Raw genomic sequence first — 23,010 nt, forward strand, 5'->3', positions numbered from 1 at the left:
GTAAGAAACTAAATGGCTGAAATGATGTTGCAGCTTCAGTACAGACAGCACAATAAACAATTGCTGTGGTGCCTTTTCGCTGCAGTAGGGAGGACAGCGAGACGTGTGCACTTGCTGTCATGTGTTTTAACACAGTGTGACCAGCTGACTCTCTTTTTTGAGTCATTTGTGTGTCTTCATTATTTAATCAAACAGTGTGCTTCAAGCGTCAGACAAGCTCAGTGCATATGTAGTTGTTTTTATTCAAACACATACTGTAGGTGTCTGTCTATAAATGGAAAACTAAGTTTAAACATTTTGACAAATCGGTTGGTCGAAAGAACAGGACGACTCTCGGTCGACCAAGATTTATTTTAGTCGTGGACAGCCCTAGTATCGTGATAATATTGTATTGTGTGGTCCCTGGCAATTCCCAGCCCTAGTGTGTGTGTGTGTGTGTGTGTGTGTGTGTGTGTGTGTGTACTGTATGCTATGGTAAGGGGATGTGCTTCTCTAAACACATGGTGACACACAAATCCCTTGTCCCTGTTTGTTTCTAAAGGAGTGCCATTTCCATCCCATTCATTTAGCCAAACAGAGAAATAGGTCAGAGAGGGTGTGTGTGTGTGTGTGACCTAAGTGTAGCCTGGATGTCATCTATAAAGGAATACGTGACTCTGGGCACTCCAATCCTAAATTCCCCCAGAAGTACTGCTTTGAGCACGTACTCCTATTCAAATACATCTGAAAACACAAACATAAGGGGAAATAGCATATCCTAGCTAGCCGGATATGACACTGAGTTTAATAGGTGTGATGACTGGTTTCAGTGGATATCCACAAGGACAGTATTTTCAAAGGATAGTCACTGGAGGCATTGTGTTCGATTCTCTGCATATCCCCACCCACAGGATGATGCACTTCCTGTTCTATTGTCACCACATTTAGTGGAATTAAATTTCTGTCCGAATTTTACAAATTCTCATCAGTCATAAAACAGGAGCAGCACGAAGCAGCTAGCAACAACAGCTAAGCTAGCAACCTAAAACGCTTTCACAGCATTTCCTCGTTCTACTGGTTTTCATATCAACTTTCTTCGTTGTCCAGAAGCCAAAGGCACAATCCTAGTCATATTAACAACCCATCCTAGTTGTTTCATATTTACATTTTCCCCTATTTCTAACGGAGATGTTCATCTCTGCCACATGAAACGGCTCGCATCAGGTGTGTCTTCTGGAACAGTGTTTTTCCCACAAATTCATTACAGTAGTTGCATGTTCAATAATATGAGAGGCTTGCTATTGTCACATGTTTTTTAAGCTCTTAATGAAAAATGTCTGCTCCTTCCATGCACAGTATAGTATTTTCTGTTGGTCACGTCATTTTACTGTTTGGAAAGAATTTAACCGTTTGTTAACGGTAATGCAGGTTGGTTAGTTGGCAACAACATTGACCAAAATGTGCATTCCTAATAAGATTAGCTATACCTCAACTTAATAGGTCGGACATTCATAGTCTAAACTCATATTTTTAACCTCAGGGGTTTTCAACCGGGGTCTGCGGATGTACTGCAGGGGGACCACGAAAAAAATATATATAAAAAAAAAAGAAGGAAAATGTATATTTTTATTTAAATGTTTTTATGAATATCGCTAGCAACAACGTAATAGACACATTTTGAATGACATACCTACAGTAGAAAATAGGAGAATATCTTCTTTCTAATGATGTCAACTTTATTTCTCAACTCCTAATATTGAGCAAATTACACACATTTTTTGCTATAACATGTGGTTAGCTGATAAAATATCTATCCAGGTGTTGTAAGATTTGACATGCGCCAGCAACGCTAGAGCAGAGGAAGCCTTGACCATAGGCTTTGAAAAAGCATCCTGCAGTGCCGCTGGCTGCTGTTAAGCTTTCTTGACGTAATATATATATATATATATATATATTTTTCGCTAACACATGGCTAACATTTGTTTAACCAGATAAACAGCTGCTATTAGCGAAAATGTGTTTGGAGTTACCTCTCTATCGAATAGGCTATGTTAGAGTTTATAATGTAAAAATAAAATAAAATATTGACCATATCTATTCATTTAAAAATATTTATTACTTGTTCTTGCCGTTCACCTGATGATAATACAAGGCATGTGAAAAAAGTAATGTTTTGTTAACATACACTGAGTGTACAAAACATTAGGAACACCTTCCAAATATTGAGTTGCACCTCTTTGCCCCCAGAACAGCCTCAATTCGCTGACGCATGGACTACAAGGTGTTGAAAGCTGCCCACAAGGATGCTGGTCCATGTTGACTACCCACAGTTGTGTCAAGTTGTCTGGATGTCCTTTGGGTGGCGGACCATTCTTGATACACGCGGGAAACTGTTGAGCGTGAAGAACCCAGCAGTGTTGCAGTTCTTGACACACTCAAACCGGTGTGCCTGGCACCTACTACCATACCCCGTTCAAAGGCACAAAAATATTTTGTCTTGCCCATTCACCCTCTGAATGGTACACATACACAATCCATGTGTCAAGGCTTAAAAATATTTGAAGTGGATTTACCAGGTGACATCAATAATGGATTATAGAGTTCACCTGAATTCACCTGGTCAGTCTGTCATGGAAAGAGCAGGTGTTCCTAATTTTATGTACACTCAGTGTATGATGGGGGTCCTTGGGTGGCGGTTTGTCTCAAGCGGGGTCCCTAGACAAGAAAAAGGTTGAAGACCCCTTGAAGAATGCCCTCTCTCTGAGACATAATGAAGTAGTATGTTATACTGATGCAGTATGTCAGCTGACAGTGTGGAATGTCTCTGCTCAGTCCAGACCCCCAGTGCCATTTCCTGTCATTCATGTTGTCCTTGACTCCATGTGACACGCTACAGGGTTATCGCTCCATGTGAATAGAAGCCTTCACTTACTGAATTTCCATTGCCATCGTCCATCTATTTACAGGGGTAATGCTTCATCTTTTCCATTTCCGAGTCAGAAAAAACACTTGAGGAAGTCTCCCAGGGAAGTACAGCGAGACTGATGTATTATGGCAATGGTCACAAGTACAGTGATTGTTGTAGTGAAGTCACAAGTTTGGACTGTATCTCTTTGGCAAAGCTCTAACTTTCTTTATGAGAAAAAAAGTACACTAGTCTAACACTATTTAATAGGTCACACAAAATGTCTTGGTATTTTGACAATGCTTATCAGTGATTGTGAGTTAGCCTATACGTTAACTATATTTATAGGCTATTTCATATAATTCTTTGTAGATGCATGACTCCTTCAAAGCACTTTACCCTTCACTAGAAGCTTAATTTAGGGGCAACTATCTCAGTATTGCCTGAATCAATATAGAGACTTTTCACTAGATTAGCAATAGAAAACACTTGGGTGTAGATCAGGACCACCGTGTAACATAGGCTAATTACTTTTACAACTGTAATGTATTGTGTTCATTGTTCATCAGTAAGCCCTAATGCATTTGAGTCTTTAGACTCTTGTCACAGTTGTTTAAAGTAACTTTAAATATTTTCTAACCATTACCCTCCCTCATAGTATTTAATAAAAGCATATGTTTGAAGAAAACCACCACAAAAACATACAGGCGGCCTGTATTGTATTTATTGAAAAACAATCAATGGCAAGGGAATATTGGGGCACTTCCTCTTCTTTTCTATTCTCTTCTCTGCTTCACCCTACTCAAAGTCAGCCTTCTCCTCTTTGGTCGCCTCCTCCAAGACCACCTCCTTCTGCTCCTTCGTCTCCTCCAAGCACCTGCACCTCCTCATGCTCCAGGCTGCCATACTGCTCCTGGTACCCCTGGAAGAGCCCATGTGCCTCTTCCTCCACCTCCTCTGGGTGCTCCACCTTCCAGCGCAGACCCTCCAGGTGGCCTGCAGCTTCCGGGCTCGGTCAAACACCTCGTCCCCCTTGGGCCGCAGCTACTCTGCCTTATCAATGATGGTTGTCTGTAAGCCAGTGCATTGGTCCAGTCTTTCCTCCTTAGCCAGGAAAACGGTCTCCAGCTTGGGCAGGTTGTCTTCATTCTCGCGGACCTCCTCTGCCCTCTGAACAACCTCTCCTCCTCAGCACCTCAGTGTGGAGCTGGTAGCACTTCTTCAGCTCTACATTCTCCTCCTCCTGACAGAACAAGAAAACAGAGGAATATAATGAGACAGAGAATCCGTTTCCGCCTCCCAGTTAGATTCGAGAGACGTATTGCAGTAATTATATTGATAAATGACCAAGATGCATCAGAATCAAACTTCAGTCTTAGGTATCATGTCTTCTTACCTGTGCGCAGATCCTCAGGTGCATATTGTACAGAAACATGACGAACGGGTCGTCCATTCTACGAGCAGCCCTAGAAGAACCCTCTGGGGCAGCAAATGCTGTTGGTCGTATGCAAGTTATGCAGGGTATGACCATGGCAGGGGCAGCCATAGGCAGCCAGGGCAGTGAAGCCAGGGGCTGGGCAGCAAGTGTTTGACGTCATAAGTTTGAACCAAAACAAACCAATCGAACCAAAACAATTCATAATTGGATTCCTTGACCAAAATGATCTATCGTCATGGATAGTTGGCAACACTAAACAACGCTAGGCAAAATTGAATTTTGATAAAAAAGCTGGTGTTAGGAGACTTAAGTTAGGGTCAGCTGATGACTTACATTGCAAGTCATATCTTTCCTTCTGTCACATCAAAGTCAATCTAACACCAACTTCAATGAAACTTCACACATCTACTCTAAATTTTGGTTTGTGAAGTTTTGCAAGGGTTTTTCACTTTGTGTTGCCAATATTTTGTCTTGCCACAAATACCAGAATTTATAAGAATCATGGACATCCTACACAATAGAACAGTCATTTAAAAAGACAACACCACACATGATTTATAATAATCTTATTTATTATTATTTTAATGCATACTCACTGTTTGGCTTGAAAGTGACTACTCCACGAACAGCTGATTTCCTTGCAGCAATATGATCTAAGATATAATATCAATATTTTAATACAACTGTATACAATTAATTTCAGTACATGTACCACAAGTGAGCAGATTATCAAAAGGAAAGCATCCTTACCAAAATGAGCTCAAATGTTTATGGTATTTACTGTATGTCTGTTGGGCCAATCTGAAATCATCAATGACTGTACATCATATGAATGAATGTCCTGAGGTCTGAGGATCTGAGCAAAATGTGTTGCCAAATTGTCATTAAACACCCTTTGGTGATTTGGATAGAATGAATTAATGTGCATACACTGCACTTGACAACACTGAGTTCTTAAGATAAAGGTAGAAATATGGTACCTAATCGTTCGTTTTTAAGGATACTTTGAATGGATTGAATGGGGTTAACTCATTTTCAAGTCGACGCTAACTCGAGAGTTGTAACCTAAATCACTTTTAATATTAAGAATAATATAAACAATATGCAGGAAAATATATGTTATTACATAAGTACACATAGAACAAAACATGTCAAGATCCAGCTTGATCTCTTCCTAAGCAGGGCGTTTTTCAGGGAGTGTTGCTGAGGAAATGCCAATCCAAATTCCAGGTCAAACAAACCTTCAAGCACACCTCGGAGTAATTGGCTTACAGCATGTCTACTAAAATGATACATTCACTACTGCTTATGGTTTTTAACACTGACTTTTCATTCATAATTTTAGCTGGATGTTTTATGGAGACACTATCCTTGCCGCAAGGAGCATTACTCAGTCCAGGACAACATTTGAGTCCATGAGTTGTTGTACATGATAGCCATCACGTGAGAAGATGTAGAACTGTACAACAGTGAAAGCATGTTAGTCCAGCACCGGTAGAGCCATGACAAAACAAGTGTCTTCTGTAGAGTCATTCATTGAGGCACCTGGTCGGGTAAGAATATGAGGAGACAGTCAGAACATTGTCTGTTCTTCAGCGTGTTAGGTAGTCCTTATTGGCGAATGGGGGTCAGGGCTCAGGGGTGCTTCAGCAGGGCGACTCCACATAGTCGTTGTCGTGGCGTGGGTGGAAGTTCGACGCCAGCGAGCGGCTGATAACAAGACACGGGCGTGAGGCAGTCGCGCGGCGATGCAGGATGTTCCAGATGAGCATGGCGGCGGCCAGAGTGGCCAATAGGCAGGCGGCGATGTCCATGTAGCACGAGTAGGACAGGTGTGTGTACGGGCCGATCCGGTAGAACGTCACCAAGCCGATTACCAGCACAAAACCTGGGGAGGGAGAGCGATAGGGAAGGGTTAATTCAATGAGACCTTAGTCATTTAAAACAGAGATTCCCAAATACTACAAGTGCCTATGTGTATTTCGGGTCTTCATATCAAACAATTTATTAACTGAATTTCTTTAACAGTGACATTAATGAAGTGGGGATGTAAAATCTCATCTCACTGTTGCTAACTCTTCTAAAATCTTCAAGATTCATTCTAGTCAGCATTTACAGTATATCAGTAATTTCATCACAATTTAAAAGAGCAATACAAATCTATGGGAGGGCTACTGAGATTTCAGCATCGAAGGAAACACACAAGGAAATATGACTGTCATACTTCTCACAAAATCTATCCAAATAAGTTTTAAGGTCATTCTAATGCCTTATTGATTTAATCTTAAAACACATTGTTGTAGCCTACGCCACTATGACCCAGGTCAGAAAGATCACAAAGAGAGAATACTATTCTCAACATGAGTCAACTATTTCAGTGTTCATCAACAAACTTTAGCTTTCTGTTTTTGCCTTTTTTTGGTCACCATCACACTGTTAAGGTTTGGATATGAATTGGTGAAGTAATAACCCCAGTGGGGAATTGAACCATGTCCTCCCAACCAACTGTGTCCTCCCACAAAGTATGACAACATTTGTAACTGAAATTAACCATCACCCACAATGGATTGACTACTAGCCTGGATCTCAAAGAGGAAGTCCATTTCCTAGATTTAAGTAATGCCTGAAGCCAGTCAATAGTTCATCAATATTACTCATCTGGGAGCATGTCCGATAAGGAGTTGGTAAAAATACTTGCTGGAAAAAGGGATGATGGCCCATTAGGATATGAATCAGTCAGTTTCCTGTGGCAGGTCAGAAAGCCAGCGCCAGTGCTGGACTAGTGTTATTGAAATGTTGTCTATTTGGCTCTCTCTATGGGTGATTCCGATTCATAAGCCTGTCTTTATTTATGAGATGATGTCTGTAGGTAATTGTATATATGCCTGTGTGACTTATGAGTGTATGTGTGTGTCTTATGTGAAGGTGTGTCATGCATTTGAGTGCAAGTGTTTGTTCGTCTGTGTGTGTTTAACCTGCCTGACTCCTTTTCTAAGAAACCATAAAGCCCTCTCCTCCCCAGTCCTGGGGCTCCAGGCTGGGTGGGCTGTGTGAACCGTTTTTGTTTTGGCACAGTCTAATCTCTCTGGCTTCCTTCCTCTTTTTCCTCTTTCCATCCTTCCTTCCCCCCTCTCCACACCCCCCGCTTCAGGTTAGCATATGGGGACGTTAGACACTATCCATCAGGCAGTCAAAGACTTTTCTGAAAGACACTTACAGGGCACTACCCTGAACTTTTTTAGAAGGAGTACGTGTGCGCCTAAATTGAAACATTTTGCCACACACATCAATTTTGGAGCACAATGAAAAATATTTGAGGTAATAAAGCTAGAATCTTGACTTTTTTCATAGCGCACTGGTGCTCCAAATTAAAATTCCAGTGTCGACAGCAAAATATTTAGCGTATATGCGAGTAAAATGGTCGCACTATAGAGCCCTGATTGACTGACCTTACTGATTACTACTTGTCCTTCCAATTGATCTACAATTGATATCTTCTTAAACTACAGTACCAGTCAAAAGTTTGGACACACCTACTCATTCCAGAGTTTTTCTTAATTTTTACTATTTTCTACATTGTAGAATAATAGTGAAGACATCAAAACTATGAAATAACACATATGGGATCATGTAGTAACCAAAAAAGTGTAAAGAAATATAAATATATTTTATATTTGAGATTCTTCAAATAGCCACCCTTTGCCTTGATGACAGCTTTGCACACTCTTGGCATTCTCTCAACCAGCTTCACCTGGAATGCTTTTCCAACAGTCTTGAAGGAGTTCCCATATATGCTGAGCAATTGTTGGCAGGTTTTCCTTCACTCTGCGGTCCGACTCATCCCAAACCATCTCAATTGGGTTGAGGTCGGGGGATTGTGGAGGCCAGGTCATCTGATGCAGCACTCCATCACTCTCCTTCTTGGTAAAATAGCCCTTACACAGCCTGGAGGTGTGTTGGGTCATTGTCCTGTTGTTAAACAAATGATAGTCCCACTAAGCCTAAACCAGATGGGATGGCGTATCACTGCAGAATGCTGTAGTAGCCATGCTGGTTAAGTGTGCCTTCAATTCTAAATAAATCACAGACAGTCACCAGCAAAGCACCCCACACCATAACACCTCCTCATCCATGCTTTACGGTGGGAAATACACATGCGGAGATAATCCGTTCACCCACACCGCGTCTCACAAGAGCCACAGCGGTTGGAACCAAAAATCTCAAATTTGGACTCCAGACCAAAGGACACATTTCCACCGGTCTAATGTCCATTGCTCGTGTTTCTTGGCCCAAGCAGGTCTCTTCTGCTTATTGGTTTCCTTTAGTAGTGGTTTCTTTGCAGCAATTAAACAATGAAGGCCTGTTTCACACGGTCTCCTCTGAACAGTTGGTGTTGAGATGTGTCTGTGACTTCCACTCTGTGAAGCATTTATTTGGGCTGTAATTTCTGAGGCTGGTAACTCTAATAAACTTATCCTCTACAGCAGAGGTAACTCTGGGTCTTCCATTCCTGTGGCAGTCCTCATGAGAGCCAGTTTCATCATAGCGCTTGATGGTTTTTGCGACTGCACTTGCAGAAACTGTTCTGTATTGACTGACCTTCATGTCTTAAAGTAATGATGGACTGTTGATTCTCTTTGCTTATTTGAGCTTGCCATAATATGGACTTGGTCTTTTACCAAATAGGGCTATTTCTTCTGTCTACCTTGTCACAACACAACTGATTTGGCTCAAACACATTAAGAAGGAAATAAATTCCACAAATTATCTTTTAAGAGGCACACCTGTGAATTGAAATGCATTCCAGGTGACTATCTCATGAAGCTGGTTGAGAGAATGCCAAGAGTGTGCAAAGCTGTCATCAAGGCAAAGTGTGGCTATTTGAAGAATCTCAAATATAGAAGATATTTTGATTTGTTTAACACTTTTTTTTGGTTACTACATGATTCCATATGTGTTATTTCATTTCATTTTGATGTCTTCACTATTATTCTACAATGTAAAAAATAAAGAAAAACCCTTGAATGAGTAGGTGTGTCCAAACTTTTGACTGGTAGAGTATGTCATGCCTGGATGAGTTAGCACTATTAAATTAATAGAAAATCATTGGTATGTAAACCAGCCCACTAAATGCCCATAACTTAATTTGCGGTGCACTCAACTGTGGTGTGAAGTCACCCACAAGACTAAGAGGTCCAGGCTTTCAAATTCCCTGACTTCTTAGCCTGTCGCTTTTGACTTGCTTTTCTCTTCCTCCAGAAAGAAGCACATTTTCTCCCGGTATTGTTATTTATAGAAGTGCCATTGCCCCGTTGTGTAGGGGAGACACAATAGCCAAGGCCACAGTTTGGGTGTGGTGCCAGCTGTACAAACCCCCCACCCCCCAAAGATGGTCGTCGTCCCCCTGATTAGGTGCAACAGAGTGTGAACATGAATCTCTAACCCCTTCACCTTTGACCCGCTGATCCTGACTCATAGCTCTCTCCATTGTCACACATTCCTGAGCATATCAGTCTCAGGGGGTGAAAACAGGCCAGTGTTATACTCAGCCAAGGCTTAGACCTGCTGCCGATACCAGTGTTGAGATATCACTGAATGGAATTGGATATTGTTATCCCACTGTCTGCATGTGATAGCTGAGGTTTTTGGCTCATCTGAAAACGCAAACAAAACATATTTTCCCAAGAAAGACTGGCTGCTGGTAAAAATAACTCCCATTCACAACAGAGAGAGAGAGAGGCCAATTCTCAGTGGGGAAGGAGAGGAACGAGGGATGAATTGTGGAGGTATACTAAACTGACCCGAACCTCAGGAAATGAAGGCCTTTACACTTGGGCCTAGATTAAGTGAAGGCATTGGTAATGCTGGGAAATCACTGAGCTTGCTGGTTTTCAACTATATTGTAAATAATGTCTAGATGTTTTTTCCAGTGGAGATTAAGTTCATGAATTGCCTGGCTGGGCTGTGGGACAGTGGATGCACATTGATTATTCAAATGTTAAGTTAATAGGCATTACCCCAGGATTATTGTGAATAACTAACGTTTATCAACCAATCAGCATCCAGGATCCTCCCCCCACCCCACCTTTGCCCTCAGAACAGCCTCAATTCGTCGGGGCATGGACTCTACAAGGTGTCGAAAGTGTTCCACAGGGATGCTGGCCCATGTTGACTCCAATGCTTCCCAGTTGTGTCAAGTTGGCTGAATGCCCTTTGGGTGGTGGACGATTCTTGATACACACTGTTGAGCATGAAAAACCCAGCAGCTTGCAGTTCTTGACAAAAACCGTGCGCCTGCCATCTACTACCATACCCCCGCTCAAATGCACTTAAATATTTTGTCTTGCCCATTCACCCTGGCACACTTACACAATCCATGTCTCAATTGTCTCGAGACTTAAAAATCCTTCTTTAACCTGTCTTCTCCTTCATCTACACTGATTGAAATGGATTTTACAAGTGACATCAATAAGGGATCATAGCTTTCAACTGGATTCACCTGGTCAGTCTATGTCATGGAAAGAGCAGGGGTTCTTAATGTTTTGTATACTCAGTGTATAATAAGCCAATGAGGAGCCTTGGGAACACTGATACCTAGTAACCATTGTTATCTCTTCTGCCTTGAAGTCCTCTCACCAAGGATCATCGCAAGTCATCTATTTTTTCTGCTCAGTCTTGTTGGCCAAATATGGTGAAGTCTTCAGATAGTGGCATATGAGTACAGGAAGATGCCATTTTTCCAGCAGCATGTATTTTTAGCTGGTGGAAGTAGGTGTGTATGTGTCTGTCTGACTCATTAGTCATGTCACTATTCTTACTAATGTCAACAGCTACCGACAACCGCCCTAAATATCCATACCTAATTATTCTGCCATTGTATTAAAGGGATAATCCACCCCAAACCACTAATTTATATGATTAACAGTGTGTAACGATCCCTGCAGTCTGAGTCGGTTTCTGTCTGGGTACTAGTTTTTCTGCTCGGGATCTCCAGTTTCCCGAGGGTTCTGGAACGCTCCCCGCCTGGTTGCCGGGCAACGGCTAGGCGGGAGTCTCGATTTCCGCACCTGCATCCCATCAGCAATCTGCACACCTGGTCCTGATCATCACCCTTCTTAGGCTCTGTCCTAACATCCAGTCCCTGCCGGATCGCGTTAGCCATGAACGGTATGTTTGTCGTGTATCAGCCTTGGAACTTCTAGCGTTAGTTTTGTTGTTTTGCACCTTTTTGACTTGCTGTATACTTACCTCCGTTTGTTCTATCTGCAGTCACTCACCCGAACCTTCACCCAACCTCTGCCTGATGGTCGGGCGGCTGCCGAGCCCATTATGGACCTACCACTGCACCCTCAACAACCCATCCACGCCACCCGCTCTGTTCCCTGGATTATTCAGCCTCACTCGTGGATCTATTAAATAAACACTCACCTTTGTTTCAATTTACCTTGTCCTGGTCTGCTTCTGGGTTCTGGCTTAGTAAACCGTGACAGAACGATCCGGCCAGTAATGAACCCAGCGGACCTGGACTCTGTTCGCCATGCCATTACCCATCAGAAGAAGATGTTGGGCCATCATAGCACGGAGCTACAGGAGATCGCGTTGGCAGTTCGGAACCTTTCTACCGGTCTGACGGAGGTCCAGAACCAGCGCAAGTTTCGGTGGAGGATCCACTACCGGTTTCACCCATCTCGCCTGCCGCTTCTGGAGCTGTGTCCTTCCGTGAGCCCAAGGTTCCGACGCGGATAAATATGAGGGGAGCTGGGAAGATGCCGTTCTTTCCTTATGCAGTGTGGGTTAGTGTTCGATCTACAGCCCTACTCTTATGCCACAGACAAGGCTAGGATAGCCTTTGTGATTGAGTTGCTGCGTGGTCGAGCGCTGGAGTGGGCTTCAGCCGTTTGGGAACGACAAGACCCTGCATGGCTTCATACCAGGGGTTCACGGCCGAGATGAGGAAGCTCTTCGACCATTCCGTCCGAGGGAGGGACGCAGCCAGGCGCTGTTTCGCTTCACCAAGGAATCTCGCAGCGTGGCCGACTTCGTGATCGAGTTCAAGACGTTGGCTGTGGAGAGTGGGTGGAATGAGGAGTCTCTGCAAGCGGCCTTTTACCAGGGTCTGTCGGAGCAGCTCAAGGATGAGTTGATCTCCTATCCGGAGCCTAGTGACCTGGACAGCTTGGTAGCCTTGTCTATTCGGGGTGGATAATCGAGTCCGAGAGCGAAGGAGGGAGAAGCAATGGGTTCCGTCCAATCGATCAGCTTCTCAGGTTCCAGTCGGGTCGGGATTGGACCAGAATACGTCGATCATCGTCCACCACACAGGATTAGTGGAGAGGTCCTGTCTCCCGATTCTGAACCAATGCAAGTAGGGCGGCACGGGTTAACCAAGGAGGAACGCCAACTCAGACGTAGGACTAACTGTTGCCTCTACTGTGGTGGTTCGGGACATTACCTCGCCACCTGTTCCCGGCGGTCGTCAAACTGCGCGGCTCGCTAAAGTTGGGAGGACTTTTTAGCGAGCCAGTTTGACCTCTCAATACCTCTGTCAGACCCGTTTCCCGGCTACCCTTATGAACAGGAATCAGAGCTTAGCGATTAACGCTTTATCGATTCAGGTGCCGATGGAAGCTTTCTTGATGCCGAAGTTGGTGGAACAGCTGGGGCTTTCCAAGGAGCAATTGCCGGAAGCCATTGAAGCGACCACTCTGAACGGGCAGTAGTCTGGCACGTATCACGATGAGGACTGAACCGGTTAAGATGCTGTTGTCGGGGAATCATTCGGAGATGATTTCATTCTTCATTCTGCCGTCTTCCCATGTTCCTCTGGTCCTTGGATACCCCTGGCTGAAGGAACACAATCCAACGTTCGATTGGGTGACGGGCAAGGTAACGAAGTTGGAGCCTTGATTGTCATGCTAACTGTCTCAAGACTGCCTGTCCCCATTCGGTTCCCAGTCAGGTGATTGAGGCTAAACCCCAGATTTGTCCCTGGTTCCCGAGACATATCACGATTTGGGGGAAGTGTTCAGTAAGCAGAAGGCTCTGTCACTCCCTCCCCACCGACCATATGATTGTGCCATCAACCTGTTCCCTGGAGCTGTCTACCCCAAGGGAAGGTTATACAGTATCTCCCGACCTGAACGTGAGGCTTTGGAGACCTACATCAAGGAGTCCCTAGCTGCTGGTCTCGTTCGTCTTCGTCATCACCCCTGGGGGCAGGATTCTTCTTTGTGGGTAAGAAGGATGGCCTCTTCGACCGTGTATTGATTATCGGGGGTTGAATGACATCACGGTCAAGAACAAGTATCCCCTGCCCTTGATGAGTTCTGCCTTCGACTCCTTACAGGGTGCTACGGTGTTCACTAAGCTAGACCTACGCAATGCGTATCACATGGTCCGGATCAGAGAGGGGGACGAGTGGTTGACGGGTTTCAATACACCGATGGGTCACTTCGAGTATCAGGTGATGCCGTTTTGACTGACCAATGCTCCAGCGGTATTCCAGAGTATGGTGAACGACGTCCTGAGAGATATGATCGGTCTCTTTGTGTTTGTTTACCTGGATGACATTCTGATCTTTCTCGAAGGAACCTTCCGACCACGTCCAGCATGTCCGGCAGGTTCTGCAGCGATTGTTGGAGAATCGCCTGTTCGTGAAGGCCGAGAAGTGCGAGTTTCACGCCCACACGACATCCTTTCTCGGGTACATCATCTCCAGGGGAGAGATTAGGATGGACCAGGAGAAGGTTAGAGCGGGTTCTGGAATGGGCCCAGCCCGGCACGAGATTGCAGCTCCAGAGATTTTTGGGGTTTGCGAATTTCTACCGCAGATTCATCCGGGATTACAGCCGTGTGGCCGCCTCCGTTAACTGCCTTGACTTCCAGTATCAGGATCTTCAAGTGGAATCCGGAGGCGGATCGAGCGTTCTGGATTTGAAGAGGCGATTCACCAACGCACCGATTCTCTCTCAACCGACACGGCCCGTCAGTTCGTCGTTGAAGTGGACGCGCCTGATGTGGGAGTTGGCGCCATCCTGTCGCAGCGATGCTCCACGGACAGTAAACTCCATCCCTGCGCCTACTACTCGTCGCCTTTCGCCTGCGGAGAGGAATTACGATGTGGGTAACCGGGAGCTTCTGCGGTGAAACTTGCCTTGGAGGAGTGGCGCCACTGGTTGGAGGGGGGCGGAGCAACCGTTTATTGTCTGGACTGACCACAAGAATCTTGCTTACGTGCAATCGGCTAGACGTCTCTCAACTCCGTCAGGCCAGGTGGGCGTTGTTTTTTGGACGATTCACTTTTTTCCCTGACCTTCCGACCTGGAACTAAGAACGGCAAGGCGGACGCCTTGTCCCGGATGTTCTCCAAGACGGAGGAGAGTGGATCAAGACCGAGACAATTCTTCCCCCGGAACTGCGGTGGGAGCTGTTAGGTGGAAGATTGAGGAGGAGGTGATGGCGGCCCTTCGGACGCAGCCCGGTCCCGTAACGGTCCACCCGGTCGGTTGTTTGTGCCTGAGTCGGTTCGTCCTGCTGTCCTCAAATGGTCCCACGCCAGCAAGATGGCTTGTCACCCTGGCGTGGCTCGGACGATGGCGTTTCGCAGACGCTTTTGGTGGCCTGCCATGGCCGAGGATACTCGGGCTATGTTGCTGCCTGTCCATGTGTGTGCGCAGAATAAGAGTACCAATCGGCCCAGCTCTGGACTACTTCACCCCTTCCTATTCCCCGGCGACCATGGTCGCATCTGGCCCTGGACTTTGTCACTGGGTTGCCCGCTTCTGAGGGAAACACGGTCGTTCTGACTATCGTGGACAGATTCAGCAAGTTCGCCCACTTTGTGCCTATTGCCAAGCTTCCTCTGCCTCGGAGACGTCCGAGATCCTGGTTAGGGAGGTTTTCAGGGTCCACGGTTTGCCCAGTGATATCGCTTTCCGACCGTGGCCCTCAGTTTACCTCTGCTGTCTGGAAGTCCTTCTGTTTGGCCATTGGAGCTACAGTCAGCCTCACATCTGGTTTTCACCCCCAATCTAATGGTCAGGCGGAGAGAGCCAACCAGAAGATGGAATCCACGCTACGCTGCCTTGTCTCCTCCAACCCCACCTCCTGGGTCTCTCAGTTGCCTTGGGTTGAGTATGCCCACAATACTCTCCTACATCTGCCACTGGGATGTCTCCCTTCCAGTGCCTGTATGGCTACCAACCTCCCTTGTTCCCTTCTCAGGAGAAGGAGCTCTCAGTGCCCTCTGTTCAGGCCCATATTCGTGCGTTGCCACCGGACCTGGCATCGGGCCAGAAAGGCACTCCTTAGGAGTTTCGGACCGGTATCAGCTCCAGGCGATCGTCGCCGGATCCCCGCTCCCACCTATACCATCGGAGATAGGGTCTGGTTGGCCACACGGGATCTTCCTTTACGGACTGAGTCTAGGAAGTTGTTACCGAAGTTCATTGGTCCGTTTGTGGTGGAGAAGGGTGATCAATCCGGTGGCAGTTCGACTCAAACTACCGAGGACGCTCAGAGTCCATCCCACCTTTCATGTCTCCTGCCTCAAGCCTGTTCTCCTCAGTCCTCTGTTGCCTCCTCCGCCTCCCCTCCTCCTCCTCGGATGATCGGAGGTGGTCCTGCCTACACGGTGCGACGATCATGGATTCCAGACGGCGGGGCCGGGGTTTCCAGTATCTCGTGGACTGGGAGGGGGTATGGTCCTGAAGAGAGGAGTTGGATTCCGCGGCGACAGATCCTAGATGCTGACCTCATTCGTGACTTCTACGCTCCATCCTGCGCGCTCCGGGAGTCCGCCCGGTGGCGTTCGGAGGGGGTACTGTAACGATCCCTGCAGTCTGAGTCGGTTTCTGTCTGGGTACTAGTTTTTCTGCTCGGGATCTCCAGTTTCCCGAGGGTTCTGGAACGCTCCTGCCTGGTTGCCGGGCAACGTTGCTAGGCGGGAGCTCTCTTGATTTCCGCACCTGCATCCCATCAGCAATCTGCACACCTGGTCCTGATCATCACCCTTCTTAGGCTCTGTCCTAACATCCAGTCCCTGCCGGATCGTTAGCCATGAACAGTATGTTTGTCCGTGTATCAGCCTTGGAACTTCTAGCGTTAGTTTTGTTGTTTTGCACCTTTTTGACTTGCTGTATACTTACCTCCGTTTTGTTCTATCTGCAGTCACTCACCCGGAACCTTCACCCAACCTCTGCCTGATGGTCGGCGGCTGCCGAGCCATTACTGGACCTACCACTGCACCCTCAACAACCCATCCACGCCACCCGCTCTGTTCCCTGGATTATTCAGCCTCACTCGTGGATCTATTAAATAAACACTCACCTTTGTTTCAATTTACCTTGTCCTGGTCTGCTTCTGGGTTCTGGCTTAGTAAACCGTGACACAGTGTTAAATAACACTAATATGCAAAAAACAATATTTTTTGTGAACAGCAAATGTTTCATTTTGTTGTTATAACAAGGTTGGTAACAACACGAGTGCAGAGTATGTTGCTATGGCAACAACAGCCCTTTCCCACAGACAAACAGGGCGCATTGCGAGATGGTACTTGAAGGAGAAACTGAGTTGAATCATTTGGTACACTGTTTAGATTGAGCACATCTAAGCAAAGTATATACTTTTTCATAACGTTATAAATGGATGGATGTGTTCTAGACAAGAATGCCCATACCATCTATTGGCTGATTTGGTGATCTGGAGTGCAGGTAATTATTTTAAAAGCGTTATAAAATGTGATAGTGTGTTATCCCCTATCTCCAGTGACGAGAACCATGTACAGTGCATTCGGAAAGTATTCAGACCACTTCCCTTTATCCACATTTTGTTATGTGTCAGCCTTATTCTAAAATTGATTAAATAAAAACATTTCCTCATACACACAATACCCCATAATTACAAAGCGAAAACAAGTTTTTAGATTTTTTTGCAAATGTATTAAAATTTAAAAACCGAAATACCTTATTTACATATTCAGACCCCTTTGCTATTACATTTTACATTTGAGTCATTTAGCAGACGCTCTTATCCAGAGCAACTTTCAGTTAGTGAGTGCATACATATTTTTTTCATACTGGCCCCCCGTGGGAAACGAACCCACAACCCTGGCGTTGCAAGCGCCATGCTCTACCAACTGAGCTACAGGAGGCCTATGCCTCCTATGAGACTCGAAATAGAGCTCAGGTGCATCCTGTTTCCATTCATCATCCTTGAGATGTTTCTACAACTTGATTGGAGTCCACCTGTGGTAAATTCATTTGATTGGGCATGACTTGGAAAGGCACACACCTGTCTATATAAGGGCCCACAGTTGACAGTGCATGTTAGAGCAAAAACCAAGCCATGAGGTCGAAGGAATTGTCCGTAGAGCTCCGAGACAGGATTGTGTCAAGGCATAGATCTGGAGAAGGGTAATTTTGCAGCGTTGAAGGTCCCCAAGAACACAGTGGCCATCATTCTTAAATGGAAGAAGTTTGGAATCACCAAGACTCTTCCTAGAGCTGGCCGCCTGCCCAAACTAAGCAATCGGGGGAGAAGGGCCTTGGTCAGGGAGGTGACCAAGAACCTGATGGTCACTTTGACAGAGCTCCAAAGTTTCTCTGTGGAGATGGGAGAACCTTCCAGAAGGATAACCATCTCTGCAGCACTCCACCAATTAGGCCTTTATGGTAGCGTGGCCAGACGGAAGCTACTCCTCAGTAAAAGGCACGACAGCCCGCTTGGAGTTTGCCAAAAGGCACCTAAAGGGCTCTCAGACCATGAGAAACAAGATTCTCTGGTCTGATGAAACCAAGATTGAACTCTTTGGCCTGAATGCCAAGCGTCACGTCTGGAGGAAACCTGGCACCATCCCTACGGTGAAGCATGGTGGTGGTGGAGCATCATGCTGTGGGGATGTTTTTCAGCAGCAGGGACTGGGAGACTAGTCAGGATTGAGGGAAAGATGAATGGATCCTGCCCCAGAGCGCTCAGGACCTCAGACTGGGACCGAAGGTTCACCTTCCAACATGACAACGACCCTAAGCACACAGCCAAGACAACGCAGGAGTGGCTTCGGGGCAAATCTCTGAATGTCCTTAAGTGGCCCAGCCAGAGCCCGGACTTGAACCCGATCTCTGGAGAGACCTGAAAATAGCTGTGCAGCGACGCTCCCCATCCAACCTGACAGAGCTTGAGAGGATCTGCAGAGAAGAATGGGAGAAACTCCCCAAATACAGGTGTGCCAAGCTTGTAGCATCATACCCAATAAGACTTGAGGCTGTAATCGCTGCCAAAGGTGCTTTAACAAAGTATTGAATAAAGGGTCTGAATACTTATGTACATTTAATATTTCCTTTTTTTTCTTCTTCATTGTGAGGTATTGTGTGTAGATTGAGGGGAAAAAACAATTTAATCTATTTTAGAATAAGTCTGTAATGTAACAAAATGTGGAAAGAGTCATGGGGTCTGAATACTTTCCGGATGCTATGATGCGTTCCTACACGATTTCTTGATTTCACAGACGGACCATATCGAAGTTAAATCATGGGGAAAATGTGTATTTTACCCACAGATAGAACATAGGCTTTCACCAAATTGACAGGAGTTTCATGATTTTTATTTCTGGGGGTTGATTATCCCTTTACCATGAGACTTTATTGCATGCCAAACCATAGTTTGGCTCAGCGGGTTCTTTTGGAAGGGGAATCAGTGATTATTTGGGTGGGTCCCATCTAAGACCTTCAGATAAAAGTCCCGGCGATGCGTGCCGAAGAAGCTAGCATTTTATCTCATGTCGAGAGGGGGGCCTTTATTTGCCCATGTTCCTGGACATTCTGTAAACAGGCATAAAAGCTAGGACAAGCTTATCTGGACAGCAGCTGTTCCCACCCTACAGCATTTTTCTACCAACTAACCCAACACACACACAAACGTGCACACACACACACACACACACACACACACCCTCCCTTCCAGCACACAGTCTGTCCCTGTCGAACTGTCTTTCGTGTCCACTCTCCCCCTCTTTCCTCCTCTGCTCGGGGTTTGCATAACAGGTAGTCGCAGGCATTTCCTCGTCCTGAGCAGGGATATCCTGGCGCCCGACAGTCGCTCCCTGGCTCGCTGCAGCTCCGGCCGACCCACCAGCACCGACTGACGGCCTGCTATATTTAGCCATCAGACTCTTGGATGTTGTGCCCGCTGTGCCACAATACTGCCCGGGCCTGACATCCCTAAACAACAAGCTGTGAGCTCAACAAAACGTGACAACGTCACACTTCCCCAAAAGGGGCACTGGGACAAGGCCATACCCACACTGCCACACGGCCCCCTGGGATGGATGGATTTGCCCACCTCCTCTCCTTCTTCCCATTGCTATTCCTGGTTGTTCTCGTCTTTAATTGACTTTCCAAGAAAATTCTGTCTTGGAACGATAAGGGCCGATTCAGGTCTCTTTTTTTTTTTTTCATTTTTGTTTCCTAGTCATACCCCCCCTCAGTTTGATTTGTTTGGTTCCTCTGGATTTATTTATTATTTTTGTCCTCAAGCCAACCCTCAAAGCTCCAAGGGTTCCTCTTTTGTGCTGCACTGGGGAACAACAATGGACTTTTATGTTTCTTTGCAGCAACACACTGTGACCATTTTTAGATCTGAGGAACGCTCAGAAAAGCCTCAAGCGACTCTATTGAACATTTCAATGTTGAAATCAAAAGCCAGACACCTGCTCGTTCACTTTAGATTCCCCACTTTTGTCCCTGCAGTCTCACTTTCTATCTAGTGTATTGGTGTCTTGCTCTGTGCAATAGGTGTTTTATGGTGTGGTTGTCTCTCACTTGTGTATCGGTGTCTGCAGGTCATTAGTGTTTGGGAAAAATGGAACAAAAATGTCCATGGCATGTGTATTTTTGTATGTATCCAAAACAATTGATCAAATTTCACATCGAATTAAACTCTGTGCTTGACCTGCTGCAGTGGTTATGTCCAGGCTTATAAGTGTCTGGTTTCCAGTCGACTGGGGCTGCCACATCTGGCTGCTTGTCTTTGTGCATCATGTCAGAGCCACAGAAACAGGATAGTGTTTCTCAGCCATTTTGTGCCAATGACTGGCAAGCTATTGCCCTTCCTTCCCTTTTTGGAGGACTGCCGACTTTAAAACTATCACTTGAGAACAAAAAACATAGGGTACAGCTAACAATCTCAGAGACTGGTAAACCTCATCCTAGGGTCCAGTGCTGGTCCACAGACCAGAGGTTGCCGACATTGGTCTAGGCTATATGTAGCTATGGCTCTGGGCCATATTGTGCAGTGTATTAAACATATTGGTGTGGATGTATGGTACTCACTGGCCAACTGGAAGAGTGCGGCGATGGCCTCCTCCCACCACTGAGAGTCCTGGGTGACAAAGGGCAGCTCCATCAGGCCCAGCAGGAAGATCAGCTGACCGGCCGTCAGCGCCACCGTGGCCATCAGGTTACACGCTCGCATCATGTCAAACTGCACTGGGTGGAGGGACAGAGAGATGAATTATGAATATGGCAAATTATTATCTCAAACTAAACCAGAGACATTAGGGCAACATCATGTGATGACACCTGTTGATATCAGAGTATATGTGTCATACTAGAGCGATATGCTGATATCAAATAACCAGTCATGAGCTGATCAATGTCATTACAATGATGCATCTTTGTGTGTAGCCTTTATCAAGGGCTTAATGAAATGATTGATTCACAACATTGTTTTTGCATCTGTAGATAATGTTCTATGAGTTCTGAGATTATTTTTGACATGCATGCTGTCCTTAGCTTCTCAATGTTTGTTATAAATCAGTCTAATACAGCCCAGGGGGGTATCTGTTATCACTGAATGAGGTCCCCTTGACTGCTGCTGCTTGTTATGCATTACATTCCTGAACTGTCAACAGCTGGCCTGGGGGTCAGGATCTTGCTGCCTCTGGTTTTGCTATATAGTCCTACATTATCCATCTACTCATACATGCACATCAATTAGGTGCACTCTTAACTATAATGGTTAGGAATGAAGCACACTCATGAAACACAAACGCACACATTATTTCACTTACATTTGACGGTGCTGCGGGACTCCTGGTAGCCTGCGTACTCCGAGCCCCAGCCCAGGCCCTTACACGGCCTCTGAGTCCCCTGACCTCTCCTCCTGGCCCCCACAACCCCAGGTTCATCCCGGCCCCTCTCTCCTCCAGTCACGGGGCACATCCTCCACAGCCCCACGTTGCGCTTGCGTCCATCCTCCAGGGCCTGCAGCACCCAGCTGGGGGTGAAAGCTGCCACGTTGTTGAGGACCAGGGACAGCAGGGCCATCGCCACTGCCGCCACCACCAGCCGCTGCACGGCCATGCGCCGCTGCCCGCCCGCCACCTCTCCCTCTCCCACCTCCCTCTCTTCGTCCCTCTCTTCCTCTCCCGTGCTGCCCTGCCTCTCCTGGGCAGCAACACCAGCGGCGCTCGGGGCACCCCGGTTCTCCTCCTCCTCCACTGCCAGTTAGCTAGTGGCTAATGCTAACCCCAGGCAGTCGCACCGCTGAAGAAAAAAAGGGAATGTGTTGTTAGCTCAGCTAAAGAACATCTCCGTTCATCCTCATTTGTTTTTGGGGGTGGAGGTGGGTTGGTTCAGCCTTCCTCCTCGGAGTGCACAGTGGGCAGGCGTGGGTTAATCCGACCGACACCGAGGTCCATTCCACTGGCTCTGGTGACTGGCTGCAGCTTGACTCTCGCTCTCGAACCTCGCCCCACTATTCTCTCTTCAACCGTCTCTTTTCCACTGCTTTTATCACCCCTTTTCTCTCCACTTCTAATTTCTACTGGCTGCCCTCCTCTCCGTTGGATCTCTGCAGCTGTTTCAAGCTCTTTTATTCTCTGTGTAGGCGCCTGTCTCTTTTTCCCCTGTTTCTTTCTTCGTTCTTCTGTGTTTTTTTTCTTCAGACTCTCTACCACGGGTAGTGGGGAAGTGTGGACGCAGAGTAGAGCAGCAGAGCAGATCGTCTGGATCGTGTTGCTAAGGGCCAGTGGCTCACTGACAGCTCACTGAGGCTTAACCAAGGAAGGGCTTCGTCAACTGGAAGAGCAATCTCTCACTGCGCAAGCTCTAGTCTTCTTCTGACCCTCCTCTCGCTCTCTGGGAAGAGTTGGTGCTCCTGCTCTCTCTCTCTGGGAAGAGTTGGTGCTCTTGCTCTCTCTCTCTATGGGAAGAGTCAGTGCCCCTGCTCTCTCTCTCTCTGGGAAGAGTTTGTGCTCCTGGTACAGCTCAGTCCCAGCGGTCAAAAGAGGATTAGAATAGAGGGGAGTTGGTTCAGGGTGAGAGATATCAGTCTGTGGCTGCAACAGGTTTGACCAGACAACTCCCTCCCTCACTCGGTGTGGGGACAGCCCATAGAGCCTAAGTGGCGTTCCAGATGCTGCAGCTCCACTTCTGCCTGTGTGTGTGTGACAGCAACAAACACACTGGCCCCCACAGCCCGACCAGCAACAGGATGCGTTTCCTGATAGGAAAACGGTCAGAGGGGGGAAAAAGGCAGACCCTCTCTCTATCTGTCTGTTTACCTCCTCTCTCTGTCTTTCTCTCTGTGTCGCCAAACCTACTATAGTTATTTTCTGACTCTGAAACATCTGTGTAAGAAACCGATAGAGCCGTGGGTATTTGAGGGGCTGTGTTTGGATGGTCTGTGGCCA

The 23,010-nt window shown here is 46.4% G+C and overlaps 1 protein-coding gene across 1 annotated transcript; it reads right to left on the minus strand.

The window, feature by feature from the left end:
• Positions 1–5,968: 5,968 nt before the first annotated feature.
• LOC121547206 (transmembrane protein 204) lies at positions 5,969–22,761 on the minus strand. The gene is made up of 3 exons (XM_041858354.2): positions 21,388–22,761; positions 20,648–20,803; positions 5,969–6,210 (listed from the first exon to the last, which is right to left on the minus strand). The coding sequence occupies exons 1-3, from the start codon at positions 21,677–21,679 to the stop codon at positions 5,969–5,971; spliced, it is 690 nt and encodes a 229-aa protein (XP_041714288.2). The 5' UTR covers positions 21,680–22,761.
• Positions 22,762–23,010: the final 249 nt, after the last annotated feature.

The sequence above is a fragment of the Coregonus clupeaformis genome, unplaced genomic scaffold, assembly GCF_020615455.1.
Source record: "Coregonus clupeaformis isolate EN_2021a unplaced genomic scaffold, ASM2061545v1 scaf3078, whole genome shotgun sequence".
In the NCBI taxonomy this organism is placed as follows: domain Eukaryota; kingdom Metazoa; phylum Chordata; class Actinopteri; order Salmoniformes; family Salmonidae; genus Coregonus; species Coregonus clupeaformis.

Bases quoted from the DNA above. Each gene is read 5' to 3' on its own strand.
- LOC121547206 (XM_041858354.2), bottom strand. From the start codon at position 21,679: ATGGCCGTGCAGCGGCTGGTGGTGGCGGCAGTGGCGATGGCCCTGCTG. The intron at 20,804-21,387 runs GTAAGTGAAATA...CCCTCCACCCAG, and splicing joins GTCCCGCAGCACCGTCAAAT to TGCAGTTTGACATGATGCGA. The intron at 6,211-20,647 runs GTGAGTACCATA...CTCCCTCCCCAG, and splicing joins CGCACTCTTCCAGTTGGCCA to GTTTTGTGCTGGTAATCGGC.